This window comes from Barbus barbus (assembly GCF_936440315.1).
Source record: "Barbus barbus genome assembly, chromosome: 30".
Taxonomy (NCBI): domain Eukaryota; kingdom Metazoa; phylum Chordata; class Actinopteri; order Cypriniformes; family Cyprinidae; genus Barbus; species Barbus barbus.
In genome coordinates this window covers 27,432,570-27,451,153 of record NC_136758.1, presented here as the reverse complement: position 1 = coordinate 27,451,153, position 18,584 = coordinate 27,432,570, and the positions used below count along the sequence as shown (strand labels likewise).

General features: G+C 33.3%; 1 protein-coding gene across 4 annotated transcripts in view; it reads right to left on the bottom strand.

Moving 5' to 3' along the window:
• Positions 1-18,584, bottom strand: part of plcb4a (phospholipase C, beta 4a) — a 50,000-nt gene that overhangs the window by 10,024 nt on the left and 21,392 nt on the right. For all 4 annotated transcript variants that reach the window (XM_079385687.1, XM_079385685.1, XM_079385686.1 and 1 more), the window contains exons 20-31: positions 17,761-17,845; positions 15,575-15,699; positions 13,267-13,318; positions 9,726-9,828; positions 8,628-8,792; positions 6,788-6,992; positions 6,596-6,684; positions 4,356-4,497; positions 3,333-3,385; positions 3,195-3,260; positions 2,933-3,048; positions 39-114 (exon numbers count right to left, since the gene is read on the bottom strand). In XM_079385687.1, the coding sequence (XP_079241813.1) occupies positions 39-114; positions 2,933-3,048; positions 3,195-3,260; positions 3,333-3,385; positions 4,356-4,497; positions 6,596-6,684; positions 6,788-6,992; positions 8,628-8,792; positions 9,726-9,828; positions 13,267-13,318; positions 15,575-15,699; positions 17,761-17,845 (1,277 nt within the window). The remainder of the gene's footprint in view (positions 1-38; positions 115-2,932; positions 3,049-3,194; positions 3,261-3,332; positions 3,386-4,355; positions 4,498-6,595; positions 6,685-6,787; positions 6,993-8,627; positions 8,793-9,725; positions 9,829-13,266; positions 13,319-15,574; positions 15,700-17,760; positions 17,846-18,584) is intronic.

Below are 18,584 nucleotides of genomic sequence, written 5' to 3'. Positions count from 1 at the left end.
TAACTAAAGTAGTAAAAAGTGAATGAAGAACTCCGTACCTTTGATTTGTGATTGCTCGTTAAAGTCTTGATCTGCCTTTCGATGTCTCTGCTCATTTCAAGGCGGTAACTGTCACTGAGGTGAACAGAGAATGAGAGTTTGTCCTATTTTACACTGTTTATGCTTCGTTTATAATATCTTTTGATTTTCACAAGACTCATGACGTGGATCTACAGTGATTCAGATGTAATGGGTTTAGTTGACCTTGTCAATGCTCTAATTATAAATATACATTTTAAAGAACATTCTTCAATTTTAGTATAATTAATGCTCTATAGTATGTCATTTACAGCCTTTAATTAATTGAGAGACCGATTGAATCATTTAAAGTGAACCTGAAATCAAATTTGACCTTCATTTACTTTTTAAAACACATTCTGGCTTATATGCAAAATTCAGCATTGTAAATGATTACAAATAAAAATAATGTGACTAATCTTTTATTGAAATATAATGCCTCCTTATTTATTCATTCATTCATTCTGTTTTATTTAGGAATATGCAAAATTGCATAAAAATGAAACTGTAATCTGCAATTGAAATATAATAATATATTTATTATATATAATAACATATTTGTTTATTTTTATTACATAAAAATAATGTCAGTGTAAAATTTATTTATTCTGTTTAATTTTTTTCCCAGATTATTGGATTTTTGCCGATATCTGATATTTTTTAACTCATTTTGGCCGATAGACCATATATTTCCTTTTGTTTGGAAACAACACCAAGTCTCTCCTGTGTGGAAATTATAAGCAAATTATTTTTAATTTTGGTTAGTTGTTAACAAGTACTTATTTGTTAGAATTAAATAAACAATAATGAAGTTATTTTATAATGAGCAAACATTGAAGCTTTGAAAATAACTATAAATAAACTATATATCAATCGCTGCATTTTTTTTTTTCAGATGCAGTAGTAACCTTAATATTTTATTTAAAGATTTAACATTTGTAGATGGTCTAAAGCAAAAGAATTGTAAAAATTCTGAGAATCTTTTAGAGCTCATAATTTGTTTAAAAAATATAACATATTGCACATTAATGAATAAATCAGTATATACCAGGGTTGTCAAATTCAGCTCCTGGAGGGCCACAGCCCTGCAGAGTTTAACTTCAACCCTAATTAAACACACCTGCTCCAGCTAATCAAGTCCTTCAGGCTTATCTGAAACTACATGGTTTGTGTGTTGAAGCAGGGTTGGAACGAAACTCTACAGGGCTGCGGGCATGGCCGCGGGAACTAGGGGTGCCGCCACAGGGCTGGGTCTGAGATTTTCCTTGTGCCCCTCGATCATTCCCAAGATACTTCATTTTTGGGATAGTTTTTATATATAGTAAACAGCCCAGAAATATATAGCCTAGTGCGGTTGTATTATTCTTGGGCTGACAGAATTTCATGTCAAATATTCACGTGATATTACCGTAATTTTACATTCCGACTTTTAAAAACCATTCACATCCTCTTCCTTTTTATGAGCCATCTTCCGAAGCTTTCTCGCTTCTCAAGACGGCCACCGACAATCACTATAAGCACAGCTGTTTAACTGTGCTCAAACAAGCCTAATGTATATCTATTAACTACACACACATCATAACGTTTTAGGCAAGTAGGTTATCATAGTATGACAGAATTTGTATTTAACCTGATCACGTTTAATAAAAACACATTTTAAGTTGAATTAACGCAGCATGTCTACGATTATTCAAACAAACAAATTATACAGCGAGCACAGAACATATTATCAACGAATATCACTGAATTCAGTCTAGCGTGAGTGTAAGCATCAGCTATAATCAGTGATGTTGTCTGCAGTGTATGATGACTTAATCTCTTGTTTACATCGCATGTACATCTGCACTTTGTTGTTTCCAATGAGAGAATTCGCCGAAGTGCACTGATCAAAACTTTTGAGTATCAGGGATGTTATTTAGCAAAATCCCCTTAAATAATAGAAATATTTTTTTTTTTTTTTTTTAACTAGTCACAAAAGCACAAATATATATTGGTTCGCATATAACTCTGTCTTCATTTGTACGTTAATAATCTAGAAGAATTTGGGCTGTATAATAGTAGGATTTTGTCAAAAATCCCTCACCATGGCCCCGCCCTGCAACATCAAGCCCCGCCCCCAGCACCCCCCAGATAAAATATGTTCCCGCGGCTATGGCTGCGGGCCTCCAGGAATTTGACACCCCTGGTATATACTGTATAAAATTATATAATTTACAAGTGTCATGTTTGTGATTTAAAAAAAATAATCATGTAAAATTATTCATGTAAGCTATAGCGTCTGACCTTTAATTCAAAACATACTCATGATTTTATGACATCAGAATTTATTTAATCAGAAACACAGTCTAAATGTTTTTTGTGCATTTTACTTTCATTTAATTAGAAGTAGGCCAACAGCACCCCCTACAGAATTAAAACTCCTTACATAGCAGGCATTAGGACCCAGGGGAGGCTGCTGCTGCATGTGCTATTACTGTTTGACAGTAATAGCACATGAGTGTTAATGTGTTCCTCTTATTAGCAAGAAATATCTGCATAACTTTTCATATCGGGCCGATGCCAATATGTACATTTAAAGCTATTATCGTCTGACTCCGATATCGGTCCGATAATATCGTGCATCACTAAATCACATTAAATGCAAACACAGGAATCATTAAGGGGAATCGAAATGCACGCGTCTTATCGAATACCCGGTTCTTGTAAATTTGGAAGCAGTTCTAAAATGGAACCGATCCTCAATACTGAAGCCTGTATCACAGGAGCCTAAAAAAGCTCAAAAGTTATCTGTCACCTACACGACTACAAACAGCATGAAGAGAAAAGCACATGTATGAAATGTATGAGTGTAATGAAAACCTAATATCACATTCACCTCACTTTCCTGATGCTTTTCTGGAGCTGCTTCTCCAGCGCTTGTTTCTCTTTATCATGGTGAGCAACAGCCCTGTCCACTTGAGCGCAGTGGGAGCTCTGCAGTGCGACGTGGGCCTGAAATAGGAAGCAGGATTGTTTTCTCCTCTGTCTTTGTATCCGTGCCGTCAGTTTTCCTGCCCTACAGGCTTCAGTGTCTGCGACACACACAGAGTGTTCATAATCAATTCAATGAAGTCAAGCAAACAAAAGCCTTCAGTCACCTTCGCCTGCTTTTTCTTCAAAGCGCTCACGTCCTTCTGCTGCTTCTTGACGAGCTTCAAGTAGGTCTGGGGAGAGGTTAGAAAAACACGTCATATTTCATATGCAAATCAGATGTTTTATCCTGGTTAATTTGTTACCTTTGTTTGCTTTAGGTCATCGATGGTCAGCTGAGGGGCGAGCACTGATATATCTACAGATTCACAAAGCAAAATGTGTTACTTAATATGTGAATAAATCAACAAGCCGGCTGATTCAGACGTGTGCTTTGTGTTTAGCACAGTCTTAGAAAGAGACGGACGCATAATCTATGATTTTTGCCACGATTTCGCCCTTTGGGAATTTCAGAGATTGTGAAAGATGTCTTTTTCGCCGTAGGACAGTCTTGGATTGCTTTTTGATGTCAGTGTCAAAGTCTTTAGTCTGCCTGAGCTTTTTACCCACGATCCCACTGGTGTCATCTCACATTCTGACAAGCAACAATAGTTAAAGACAGAAAACATAATCATCACAGTCTACACGCTGAACATTCCAATATCCAGTGACTACTAAATTGTCCCTAGCAATAATTTTGATCAAACAATTCAATATATGTGTATGTAACCACTGTTGTAATTTCGGCCACATCTGAAATAGGTCATATCATTGATATTACCTGAGAAGTGAACATATAAGGAGCCAAAGTGTTTAAAACATACGAGCACAGCTGAATGATAAAGTTTACCCTCTTTATCTTTATGTTGTTCTGCTGTTTTGTGTTCATCTGCTTTTCCCATTTGCTCTTTTTACATTGACTATCAATCCATATAGACTAATAAAATCAGAAAATATTGTTGTTTCTCAAATATTTATTACAATACATATTGATAAACTGGACATTCACTTCAATGGTATGTGATGACCGTCTTTAAAACAGAAAGAAAAGTCACTTACAAAATGAGATTGGATGAACATTCAAAAATCTGACATTGGCAAACAAGTGAATGAATCTTCATCAGAAGAGACAAAAACAGCAGAGAATATATTTCATCAATGATCTGAGCCACTCCATATTCATTTTATGACTCTATACTCTCACTGACTCATTTGTGTATTTTTATTCCTCATTTACAGTCTGGTGGTTTTGCTCACGCTGAGCTCGACTGTTTTTCTCATATATTTACCCTCTTTGCAGCAGATGAGTGGGTTCTGTCCCGGCGCTGCTCTCAGTCTCTCCGAGTCTTTCTGCTGCAGCATTGCCGCCGGATTCCCCTTCCGCTTCTTATTCCCCATCCAGCCGTCATTCGGCACATCGGCAATATCTGACTGAAAACCACACCATCACAGCACAGAGAGAGAATACTCTACATGACTGGGCTTTGCACTGAAGAAAACTCATGCTATTTGAATTCTTTTGTCTAAATATGTAATTAAATTAGACCTTCATACGCTTTTATTGTGCAAGATTCAGCACTGTAAATTATTCCAAATAAAAATAATGTCATTGTTAACTTTTACAACTCCTAATGTATAAAATAAACTCTATCCCTTTATCTATCCATCCATCATCTACCTATATATTCATCCAACCATCCACCTTCCGTCCATCCAGCCAGACATCATCTATCATTCATCCAATCATCCCTCCGTCTGTCCATCCATCAGTTTATCTAACCAGCCAACCATCCATCCATCATCTATTCATCCAACATCTGTCCATCCATCCATCATATATCCAACCAACCATCTATTTATCCATCATCTGTCCATCCATCCATTTATCCATCCATCAGCTATTAATTCAACCATCCATCCATCAGCTATTAATTCAACCATCCATCCAGCCATCCATCCATCCAACCAACAATCTATCCATCCAGCCATCCATCCATCCAACCAACAATCTATCCATCCAGCCATCCATCCATCCAGCCATCCATCCATCCAGCCATCCATCCATCCATCCATCCAGCCATCCATCCATCCAGCCATCCATCCATCCATCCATCCAGCCAACAATCCATCCATCCAGCCATCCATCCATCCATCCATCCAGCCAACAATCCATCCATCCAGCCAACAATCCATCCATCCAGCCAACAATCCATCCATCCATCCATCCAACCAACAATCCAGCCAACAATCCATCCATCCATCCAACCAACAATCCATCCATCCAGCCATCCAACCAACAATCCAACCAACCATCCAGCCATCCATCCAGCCATCCAACCAACAATCCAACCAACAATCCAACCAACAATCCAACCAACAATCCATCCATCCATCCATCCATCCATCCATCCATCCATCCATCCATCCATCCATCCATCCATCCATCCATCCATCCATCCATCCATCCATCCATCCATCCATCCATCCATCCATCCATCCATCCATCCATCCATCCATCCATCCATCCATCCATCCATCCATCCATCCATCCATCCATCCATCCATCCATCCATCCATCCATCCATCCATCCATCCATCCATCCATCCATCCATCCATCCATCCATCCATCCATCCATCCATCCATCCATCCATCCATCCATCCATCCATCCATCCATCCATCCATCCATCCATCCATCCATCCATCCATCCATCCATCCATCCATCCATCCATCCATCCATCCATCCATCCATCCATCCATCCATCCATCCATCCATCCATCCATCCATCCATCCATCCATCCATCCATCCATCCATCCATCCATCCATCCATCCATCGGTGGTGATGGCGCAGTGGATAAGACACATGCCTTTGGTGTGAGAGACCCGGGTTCGAATCCACTGTGAGACACCAATGTGTCCCTGAGCAAGACACGTTGCTCCAGAGGCGTGCGACCTCTGACATATATAGCAATTGTAAGTCGCTTTGGATAAAAGCGTCAGCTAAATGAATAAATGTCAAATGTAAATCTATACATCTAACCATCCAGCCATCTATCATCTATCCATCCATCCATCCATCCATCCATCCATCATCTATCTATCCAACCAACAATCTATCTATACATCCAACCATCCAGCCATCTATCATCTATCCATCCATCCATCCATCCATCAATCTATCTATACATCCGACTGGGTTTTGCAATATCTGAAGAAACCGAAGAAAACCGAAGAAAACACTTCTGGTTGAACATTTGTCCATGTAATACTAAGCAGCCAAAACATGTGTGTGGAATAAACGCACAAGACAGAGAAACCTGAGCTTTAGTGAACAGCCTGAAAAGATCAAAACTAAGAAGCTACAGGAACGTCTTTGTGCTGCTGCAACACTATTCCAACGAATCGCTTCAATGCTTAAAGTTTAATGAAAGCAGTCGATTCATGCGCTTCAACGAGTGCATGAAAAACTGATTAAAGTAAATGGAGAGCTCTCAAGGTTGTGTGCATTAATGATACAGGCGCTCACCATCTCAATGCCCATGGCTCTCATTTGGTCCGTTCTTTTCTCACAGACCGATAAGAACTTCTTGGGATCAGACAGGGCATCTGCAATCGCTGAAACGATAAGACCTCGCAGCGTGAAAACACTGAGACTTAAGACCAAACTCAGTGATGCTTGCTTTTACACAAAGGCCTCCTGATGTTGATGTGCTCTCACCTCCGAAGCCGTCAGGCACATATGTCTTGAGGATGATGCTGCAGAAGATGGTGGCCAGAGACAGAGGTTTGTTGTACTCGTTTCGTAGGGAGATGTGCCTGTAACCCGACTGCAGTCCGTCCAGCGGGAGAATGCGCTGTCCTATCAGCTTATTGTTGTCGTCGTACACGGCCACACGCAGCACGGCGAGGTCCGGGAGGATCACCTGCGGGATTCGAGGCGCTGCAGTGTTATTTATTCTGCTAGAGTTTTTGACTTAGAGGAAGAAGTTTCAAAGGCAAAAACAAGAAAGACAGAAACCTGTGTGGGAGATTCAGAAGAATCCACAAGTAACTGAATTATATGTGAAATGTTGAAGTAGAAGACCTTTTTTTGTAAAAAGTACTCCAATAGTCTCTGTTTTATTTACAACTTAAATAATAAACTAAAAGAACCGAATTATTAGTGACATTTCCACCCAAAAAGGATTCAGTATATTTTTTCTAATAAAGTATAACTGCACGGCTCAAATTCTTAAGACTTAATTATTTATTGATTTATTTTTTTTAAAACATCAACTGAAATTGTGTTGATAAATAAATAACACTCCTTTTTATATAAAATGCATTATTAATAATACTACTAATGATATTTTTTTCTTATTTTAATGTTTTTATGCATAAATATGCTTTTTTTCCCCCCAAACCTTGTACCTTGACGTGTGTGCATTTTTTTTTATTTAGGTTTGCTTTGTTCATTATAAAACCACAATTAATTACAAAATATGTTAATCCAAATGTAAATTAATAAATTGTCTGATTCAGAAACAAGACACGGCTTCATAATTCATGCATAATGTATGATTTCTGAATCAGATTGATTTATTTACTTCATTCATTCATTCAGTCAATCATTTACACAACAGTCACAATTTTGGTTTAATAATTAATAAGTCTCCTTTTTTTCTATATAATTTTTTTCAGAACTTGCACCTCAATCTATCAATCTCTTTGCACAAAAGATATTTTCTTTCCAAGAATTTTTCTTTAAAAAATACATGAAATCTTTTTCATGTTCAGATTTGAAAAAAAACTGGTGGATATGATGTAGCAAAAATGTACTAGTTCTCATGCGTCATAACTGAATATGATACAAAAACAAACAAACAAACAAAAACACAAACTATACACAACTGCCAAAGCCTTGTAGAACCAATTAATATAATAAAATGTAAAAAAATACACAATGAAATAATAGTAATAATACAATTCTATAAATAAGTTTTAATAATCACAAAAGCCGAATGTGAAGGCCTGTTTGTTAGATCATTTGCTAAATCTCTACAAACACAAATGGCTTGGATCACAGCTAAAGATCTGTCTAAAAACTTTAGCAGCAGTTAAAACTGCAAATATCATTTTCAGGATCAAGGTCAAATTACTATTAATACTTCAATTAAACTGGGTCTGTTTCTCACAAAAAACTTTTTTATGATTTCAGAAGACTTCAAATTGAATGTGCAAGTCATCATCCTATAATTGAAAATGTCATTTTAAGATGATTTGATGCTCAGACTTCTACTGTACTGTACCACTGAAGTTTTATTGTAAAGCTTGCGCGGATAATTAGACGTTCAGCAGCTTTCATAATGCAGATCTCTATAGTAACTACTCCATTTAGCCCATGTAGATATAATTAAAGTGCACTATACAATTTCATGTCTTACACTTTCTAGATAATGACGTGAAGTCATTATGTCACTGTTATTCTGAGCTACAATTTAAGAATCATTAGGAAAGAGAACATGGGCTCTTCAGGGTAAAAACAGCATAACGTGACCGAATCGAAACAAAGACGTCACCTTCCTGAAGACAAACGCTTCTCCGCTGTAGACGGGATTCAGGCCGTTGTTCATCACCATCCTCGTGCGAAACTCTTTACGGATGGTGTCCGTGGGCAGGCCGTACATGTCCACCTCCACGTACGTGCCGATCTTCTTATCCGACAGAAACTGGCCTGAAATCACCTGAGAGACAAACACTGGACTCACTTTCAGAGCAGAGTGACTTATTACAGTCACATAATTAACATGCTTGCTGTGGTGCTAACAGACCTCAGTGCTCAGAGATTCATTTAAATGTCTGTCATTAAAGCAGATGTGTTATTATTCAGGTAACGTGTCAGAAAGTTTAACCAACTAAAAGAGAAAAGGAAAGATTCCCTACACATTATAACCAATTAATGTATAGGATTTTTCCACAAGCTTTCCAATTGTTTCTGACTATTGGATAGTTGATTAATTGATTGATTCAAAAATCAATCAATAAATACATGAACAAATAATTTAAATTAATACATGTATATGCTGCAGATTCAAATAAATAAATGTGAACAAGTCATTTTAAATAAATACATTCAAATAGATTTAAATTAGTAGATTAAAATAATACTTTTAAATAGATTTACAAAAAAAGATTTAAAGAAATACATTTAAAAGAATAGATTTAAAGAAATAAATTTAAATAACACTTTTAAATAGATATAAATACATTTACATAAATTGATTTTAAGAAATACATTTAAATAGTCAAAATAAACTAGATTTGCATAAATATATTCAAATAAATACATTTAAATAAAAATAAATATTTTAAATACATTTAAAAAATAATAAAAAATAAATAATTTAAAGAAACAGACTTACAGAAACGCATTCAAATAGATATAAATAAATAAATAAATAATAACCAAACAAACATTCAGACAGATTCACTAATGAATCATTTAAACCCACTGACCGATTTACTAAAAGAACCAACAAATTGCAGATTTTACAAAAAAAAAAAGTATGCTCACTATAGAAATGTCTGTGCTTTTTGTGAGGATTTTCAGATCTGTACAGATAGTTTTTTGACCGCAGGAATGTGTGGAAGAACTTTGGATCTGAATGAACACACACCTGGACGCTGCAGGTGGCGGCGATCACTCCATCCACCGGCGTCTCTGAGAACGGGTCGAACATGCGATCGGGCCGCCGCATGAAATCAGGCTTCAGCAGAAACCTGCGAGAGTCCGGAGCTGTTATCAGCAGTCACCTTAAAGCAATCATCCATTTAATGAAGTCTCTCCTGTCCCGTATTTAATTCACACCACTAAACACAATGCTAATGGATACAGTGTTATATAGCGCTGCTTTGCCGTGATTAATGTGCTGATTAATATGTTTGTGGAGTTTTCTCAGTGTCACGGCTCGACTCACAGCGTGGATCACACATCAGCACTTGATGAGAGCAAATTAACCCTGACAACTGCTGCCGCCGCTTTAAAGAAGAAACCAGTCGAAACAGCAAAAACTACAACAACAACTACAACAGCAGCGGGACAACGAGCTACACTGACAGCATCAATAACCTGACTTCCTCAAATCATCTGCAGTGTACAGGTGATAAATATCATGTATAATCTATTTTATGTGGGCAAATCGTTTACGATGCAATTATGAACAAAAGTTTTTAAGTCATAATTTAGTATATTTAAATTTAAAAGGGTGCAAAAAATCATAATATATTTGTAAAAGTCCTTAGCAATGCACTAATCAAACCTGAAGTTTTGATATATTTATGGTAGTAAATTTACAAAATATCTTCATGGAACATGATCTTTACTTAATATTCTATTTATTTATTGGCATAAAAGACAAATCTATAATTTTGACCCATACAATGTATTTGTATTTTATTTAAAATTAATGAATTTATTTGGAACAAATGTATTTATTTCCATCTATTTAAATTAATTTATATATATTTACATTATTTAAATATAGTTATTTCTATTTACATTTCTTTATCATTTTTATTTAAATGTATTTTTTTATTAAATTTGAATTGTCACACATAACAGAGAGGCCATCATAATAATTGACTGTTAAAATGCCACGTGTTAGATTGTGTCATTTACTCTATATGAAGTGCTTTCAAGGACAGGCAATAGTATGACAAAAGATAAATCAATAAATTGGTCAAGTACTAGGCTTAGGCCTAATTTATGTCTATTTATTTATATGAAATTAACTTAAAAATGTTTTTCAAGAAACACATAACAATCCAAGAAGGGAGCTCCTGAACTAAAGAGATGCACTACATGCTGCAGGGAGTTCACTGCCTGTTCTGCTTTGTTTCACGGATGAAGTGCAGTTAATCTGTGTTCTATTTCCAGAACAATATAATGTATTGTGCATGTTTCTGCCCTTTCAAACCCTACTGTATATTATACCTTATGCTACTTATGTACAGACCTGTGTATATTTCAATTAACAATTTTCTTTTGATAGGCCATCATATATGGCCTGGCTGGGCTTCAGAATTGGTCTCTGCAGGATGCTGAGCAGGCCTTCCTCTCTGGTCCTGATTATCATCACGGGTAAGAGTAGAAAATGGAATTATTTTTACACAATGTCCAATATGTCCTTTTTTTAAGTAGCAGTGATTATGTTCTCCATTTACTATTTCAGTGAAGTGGAAGAATTGAATAGAGTGAGAAAAGAGGGGAGAGCATCCAGGTAGTAGGTAGTGCTGCTGCATACATCACAATGTGTGCTTTAAACATTTAAAGGTCAGGAAAAGTCATGTCAATAATATGTTATTTCTATTCAGATTTCTTATCAGTTCAGATGGGCTTTATTGGCATGAATGTTTCAAGAACCTTCACACAACATCAAAATTATTGTTTTCCAAATCTTTGATCAGTATGCAATAACAGTATTATGAACATTAATTGGTATGAAGACTGATATAATTATTTTTGTATCGTATATGTGTATGCGATATACGATACATATCGTATATGTGTATATCTTTTTTCTATGTGGTTGACTGAAAAGACTATACCATGATTCCTTCTTTATTTTACTTGAGTTATTATATTATGCTACTTAGACCCAATAATTACTCAACATTCCTAGGAACCAGGTTTAATTGCAATAAAGAAAGTAGTATTTGGGTGTAATAAAACTTAAAAAAAAAAAACTCTAAAACTCTAATGTAGTTAAAACTGGGTGGAAATACTGCCTTGGTGGCACTTTTTTCGGTCCTCCAAAACTTGGGTCCTGGAAATGCATTCCTGGGACTGCGGTTCTCCGACTAGGGTCCTAGAAATGCGGTCCTACAACTGTGGTCCTGAAAGTGCGGCCTCCGGTACTGCAGATGGATAATATTGGCTCTCTGAGGCTTTATGGAGCGATGGAACTCTTTATGGAGCGCTGGAACTCTTTATGGAGCGCTGGAACTCTTTATGGAGCGATGGAACTCTTTATGGAGCGCTGGAACTCTTTATGGAGCGATGGAACTCTTTATGGAGCGCTGGAACTCTTTATGGAGCGCTGGAACTCTTTATGGAGCGCTGGAACTCTTTATGGAGCGCTGGAACTCTTTATGGAGCGCTGGAACTCTTTATGGAGCGATGGAACTCTTTATGGAGCGCTGGAACTCTTTATGGAGCGCTGGAACTCTTTATGGAGCGCTGGAACTCTTTATGGAGCGCTGGAACTCTTTATGGAGCGCTGGAACTCTTTATGGAATGGAACTCTTTATGGAGCGCTGGAACTCTTTATGGAGCGATGGAACTCTTTATGGAGCGATGGAACTCTTTATGGAGCGATGGAACTCTTTATGGAATGGAACTCTTTATGGAGCGATGGAACTCTTTATGGAATGGAACTCTTTATGGAGCGATGGAACTCTTTATGGAATGGAACTCTTTATGGAGCGATGGAACTCTTTATGGAATGGAACTCTTTATGGAGCGCTGGAACTCTTTATGGAGCGCTGGAACTCTTTATGGAGCGCTGGAACTCTTTATGGAGTGATGGAACTCTTTATGGAATGGAACTCTTTATGGAGCGATGGAACTCTTTATGGAATGGAACTCTTTATGGAGCGATGGAACTCTTTATGGAATGGAACTCTTTATGGAGCGATGGAAGTCTTTATGGAATGGAACTCTTTATGGAGCGATGGAACTCTTTATGGAATGGAACTCTTTATGGAGCGCTGGAACTCTTTATGGAGCGCTGGAACTCTTTATGGAGCGCTGGAACTCTTTATGGAGCGCTGGAACTCTTTATGGAGCGATGGAACTCTTTATGGAGCGATGGAACTCTTTATGGAACTCATGATGTATTGTCAAGTGATAATTGTGTCAACACTATCTGGTTCGTTTCTGAGCCAATGATAGTTTATTAGTGCAATAGCTGTCAAAAACCCTGAGTAATAATGAATGGAAGTTCAGCTCAGTATCCAGCTTGTCTAATGTACTCCATTTTTTATTTAATGTAAAACATTTGAAATTCCCCACTACTTTTTTTCCCAGCACTGAAACTCTACTTAAAACTCTATACTTCAAACACGATTAACAGCAAGCAAAAGACATCATTTTTAGGCAAAACTCAAAGTCAGTTGAGTTTTTGTGATTTATAGCATAATTAGATAATTTAAACTTACCCGCATGAGCCGTTATATTCAAATTTCCCTTGGTTGAGCTGCATCGCCAAATCTACAGAAAACAACAGACTTAGTACAGTTTCAAACGAAATACACAGGACTAACTTTAGTATAAAGAAACTTGATTAGAATTTGTTCATTTGAAACATAGGGTTCAGTATTAAATGTCTGAAAGTTTATCTGCTAATAAATAAAATCATACAATATAATAAAATAAATCTAATAAATAAAAATTTATTCACTAATAAAAAAATGAAACCATAAATTCAATAAAATAAACCTGGAAAATGAATGGAATAAATTAAAAATAAATGAACTATATATACACACACACATATATATATATATATATATATATATAAAATTATTATACTGCATGCTTTTTGAATGATGAATTTCTAGGATTTTGACATTTTTCATTTCAATTAGATTTTATTTAATAATAAATAAAACGATTAAATGTAATAATATAAATGTAACAAAATCAATTCACAAACTACGAATAAAATGATGAAAATCTAATCAAATAAATTGAAAATAAAAATCAATAAATCTATTATATTACCATGCTTTTTAAATAAATTTTAATAAATTAATTTCTATGATTTTTACATTTTAGTTTAATTTGCTGTAATAAAATACATTTAATAAATAAAATTCACTAATAAAAAAAAAATGAAACTGGATTTTTGTAACATGGTAATATTACAGTAGTACCCTAAATAATCATGATTCTTCCTGTTCAATATTTGAGCAGAATCACAGCAACAGGTGAGTCAGATCGGCCGAGGAACAGACTTTACCACAAAATCAAGACCATTATATATATTATATTATATATATATATATTATAACCATACTGTCCGTTGTGCTTAAAGACACAGTTCCCAAACCACTGACCAATCAATTTCCATTACAGTCACATTTTTCATTTTAAACAGATTTAATGCTCTCACTGAGATATTTAACAACATATTTATTATATTCACTAACATTCAAAAGATTGTTTTAAAGAAATTAATACTTCGTTTACTTAAGATTTTTATTTTTAATAAATGCTGTTCTACCTAAAAAGACAAATAAAATAATAAAATGTAGCAAAATAAATGTAATAAAGGAAATGCAATAATAAAAGAAATGAAATGATGAAAATATATTAAACTAAAAATAAATTCACTAATAAAAAATTACAGAAAAATTTATATTTCCATAGATTTTTATATATATTTTAATTAATTAATTTCTATGACAATTTCTATGATTTTGACATTTTTAGAGAGATTTGATAATAAATAAAACAATAAAAACATATTTAATAAATACAATTATTTAAACCTTTAAAACATATTAAAATAAAAGGTTATATTAAATGGCAATAATATTTCACAATATTACAGTTTTTACCACATTTTTGATCAAATAAATGCAGGCAGGCTAAAGAACATTAAAAATCTTACTGATCCCAAACTTTTGAACCGCAGTGTATATTTATTTATATTTGCTGTTTTCTGTAATGCTTTTTTTTTTTTTTTTTCATAATGACAATTTACAAAAATCCCTGATATTTCTAGGTTTTTTATACATGACTGCAAAAATAAATAAATAAATGTCAATGAAACTTAGTACATCATGGTATGTTTTTGGTACTGACATTAATGTATGCTTTAGTTTATAATAAAAAATAATAATAATTAAAAAAATACTGCATTACAGTACTGAGAATCACCACTGAGAATCACTGTAGTATTATACAAAACCATCAATTAAAAATATGTAGATGCATTACAATAATAAAAATTTAAAAAAAAAAGAATTAAAAATGAATTTATTATTATGAAGATAAATAAACAAAATTCTATGATTTTGACATTTTCCATTTTAATGAGATTTAAATTTTCGAATAAATAAAGTAGTTAAATGTATATAAAAATACATTTTTATATTTTAATGAATTTTTCATTTCAATGAGATTTAATTTGCTAATAAATAAAATAATTACATTTAATTAAAATTCTATTTAAAAAATGAAATGTTACATGGTACTATCACACCATAGCATAACTCTAAAGCTTTAAACAAATATATTTCATTACAATAACGACAATTTGAGAGGAAACTGAATTTAATAGAAAATGCAATTATTATGAAAATGTGCAAATTGCGACAAGTTCTTGTGAGATTCACCTAGTAAACGTGTTGTACAGTGTGTCAAATGTTCAGTAGGAAACTCCAGAAGATGCAGTGCCTGATGCACAGATGGAGTCCAGTGATGCAGTGTGTGTGTGTGTGTGTGTGTCGTCTGCATCACCTGGGGTCTGGAAGTTCAGCGCTACCATCTGGCAGCCGGCGTTCCAGAAGATCTGTGGCATGTAATTACTGGAGTCCACTCGGCCTCCTTTGGGGTAGATGCGACTCATCTGGCGTTTGTTGTAGCTGCGCATCTCATTCAAGGAAACTAAAACGGAAAGGTTTCGGGGAGCTCTGCACACGTTCAACTCAGCTTTATCCTGGAAGGCATCCTCACGCTGCAGGTCTGCTGCTTCACACTACAGACGCACTTTGAAAGAGAGCAGAGATGTGACGGATCTCTCATTAGAAACTCCAGACCTCAGTCAGGCAGGCTTTTCTTCTCATGTGCTTCAGAAGATTTCATCTTAGTTAGAAGGAGCCGACACACACACACACACACACACACACACACACAGTGACTTCATGCTTCCGCTGAAAATCACTGAAACACCAGCTGATTAAAAGACACAGTTAAAAAACAAAATAAGTTGGTTAGGATAAAAGATCCTGCAGCATTTGAACACCGATCACACACGGTTTCTTCTTGTGCTCTTAAATGCAGTGAGAGTCAGTTTGATTCAAAGACATTTTGAGCCACTGTATTTACTCTAAAAATGTGAATAAAGTTTAATTCCATTAAAACATTAGATTTCAGTACATAAAATTAAATTAAATTAATTAATGAATATGTGCATAGATTTTTCTATTTACTAATAAAAATAAATTATACAATCTCTATTAATGAAATAAATAAAGCATACATTCACATATAAAAAAAATTATTTAAATAATTAAATAAAATAAAATTAAATAAAATATTAGGTTTCAGTATTAAATCAGTATTTGATAATAAATATAAAATCTAAATGAGATCAAATTAATGTAATAAATTTATGCATATTTTTATTCACTAATAAAAAATTAAATTATACAAATTCTATAAATTAAATAAATAAATAATAAATTTACAAATAAAAAGTAAAAATAATTTAAAAAAACATTAAGTTTTACTATACAATGGCTGACATTTATAATAAATACAAATCTAACTGAAATAAAAATAAATAAATAAATAAATGCATATAATTTTACATTCACTAATACACAATTAAATTATAAAAATACAATACATTTAATAATTAGAAAATAAATTCACAAATTAAAAAAATAATTTACAAAACATTAAAACACGATGTTTCATTATTTAATGTCTGACATTTAATTTGCTAATAAATATAAATATAGAATAAAATAAATGTAATATATTTGCATATATTTTTATAGTCACTCATAAAAAATTAATAACAATTTTATGAATTTAATATAATAAAATTAATTCACAAATAAAAAACAAAAACAAACAAACAAAACATTAGGTTTCAGTATGAAATGTTTGACATTTAATTTGCAAATTAAATAAAAAATTTAAATGGAATGAAATAAAAGTAGTAAATATATGCATAGATTTTTATATTCACTAATAAAAATAATTATGAAAATTCAATACATTCAATAAATAAAAAAAACATATTCAAAACTAAAAAAATTAAATAAAAAAATTATTATATTTTACTCCAAAGATGATATTTAATTTCCTAATGAATAAAAATAAAATGTAATAAAGTAAATGTAATAAATAAAAGAATTAATTCACTAAAAATAAAAAAAGCTATGATATTACCTCTAGAGTTTATTCATTCTGTATACAGCAGAGAATAGAAGGCATTAAACTGAACTTGCAAAAAAACAAATACTGAAAACTGTATCCAACTATCCATCTGATTTTTTCCCCTGGGAACAGAGACTATAAAATATAAAATATAACTAAAGTTAAAGATGCACCAAGTAACTTTTTTCCAATTTAAATGGTTTTATATCTAAAGAAATGTGTTTTAAATGACCATGCATGATATAATTCACATGTTTTATGCTACAAGGCATAACCGGTCACAAGGTCAGCTAAATACATTTTTGCTGTTATATGGGACACTTTTAGTGCAGAATAAATTATTAATAAGTTCCAGGCAGGCATTTCTACAATAGTTACCAAACACTTTTGCACGATGTTGCATCCTTTTAGTCCAGGACCCCTTTTATAAGATAAATACTTTGTGCACGTTTAAATGAGAACCATAAAATCAACATTTAGCTTTCAAGGGGCAGACAGTTTATGAGACACGGGTCAGCATGCAAAACAAAGGATACTTCACAAATTCAATGGCGTTTGTCCTTAAATATCCCAAACCGACAGACTCGTTGAAGGAAGACATGTTATGATGAATATTTTTTTCTGTGGATAAACAGACAAGATGAGGACATCAGTCCTGAAACAGAGACACCTTTGATTGTATGATATAAACCAGATTTGGTCTTGTAGAAGTATCCGTGTTCACCAGGGTTATCGATGTTTAATTAAAGTAAAACTATTAAAAACGGTTGTTGGCTGAAATAAAGCTAAAATAAAATAAAATATATCAGATGAAAAACTTGAAATTAAATAAAATAAAAATGAGAAATGAGAAAATATAGCACTAAAATTACTAACCCAAATTAAATAAAAACTAAAGGTGAAATAAAATATTACAATAATACTAATACTATTACTAATAACAATAATAATAAAAAAATAAATAAATAAATAAATAAAACTTTACATACATTACATTTTAAAATATTAAATAAAAGACAAATCCCATAAGATTACTAAAAAATAAACTAAAAGTCAAATGAAAATCTAAAATAGTACTATTTATAAAAAGGATAAAAGTACATACAATTACAAAAACTAAATAAATAATAAATTAAAATGAAAACTGAAAAGAGTAAATAAAATAAAAAAAAAGTTAAAATCACATAAAAAAAATGACAAAATATTGTCATTAATTATGAATTAAACCTAAAAATGGTAATATAAAAAAATAATAAAATAAAAATAAAACAAAATGATAAAAAAATAAACTAAAATTAAAATTAATATAGGAACTACTAATATATAAAAAAGAATAATATAATACAACGACAAAATCCAT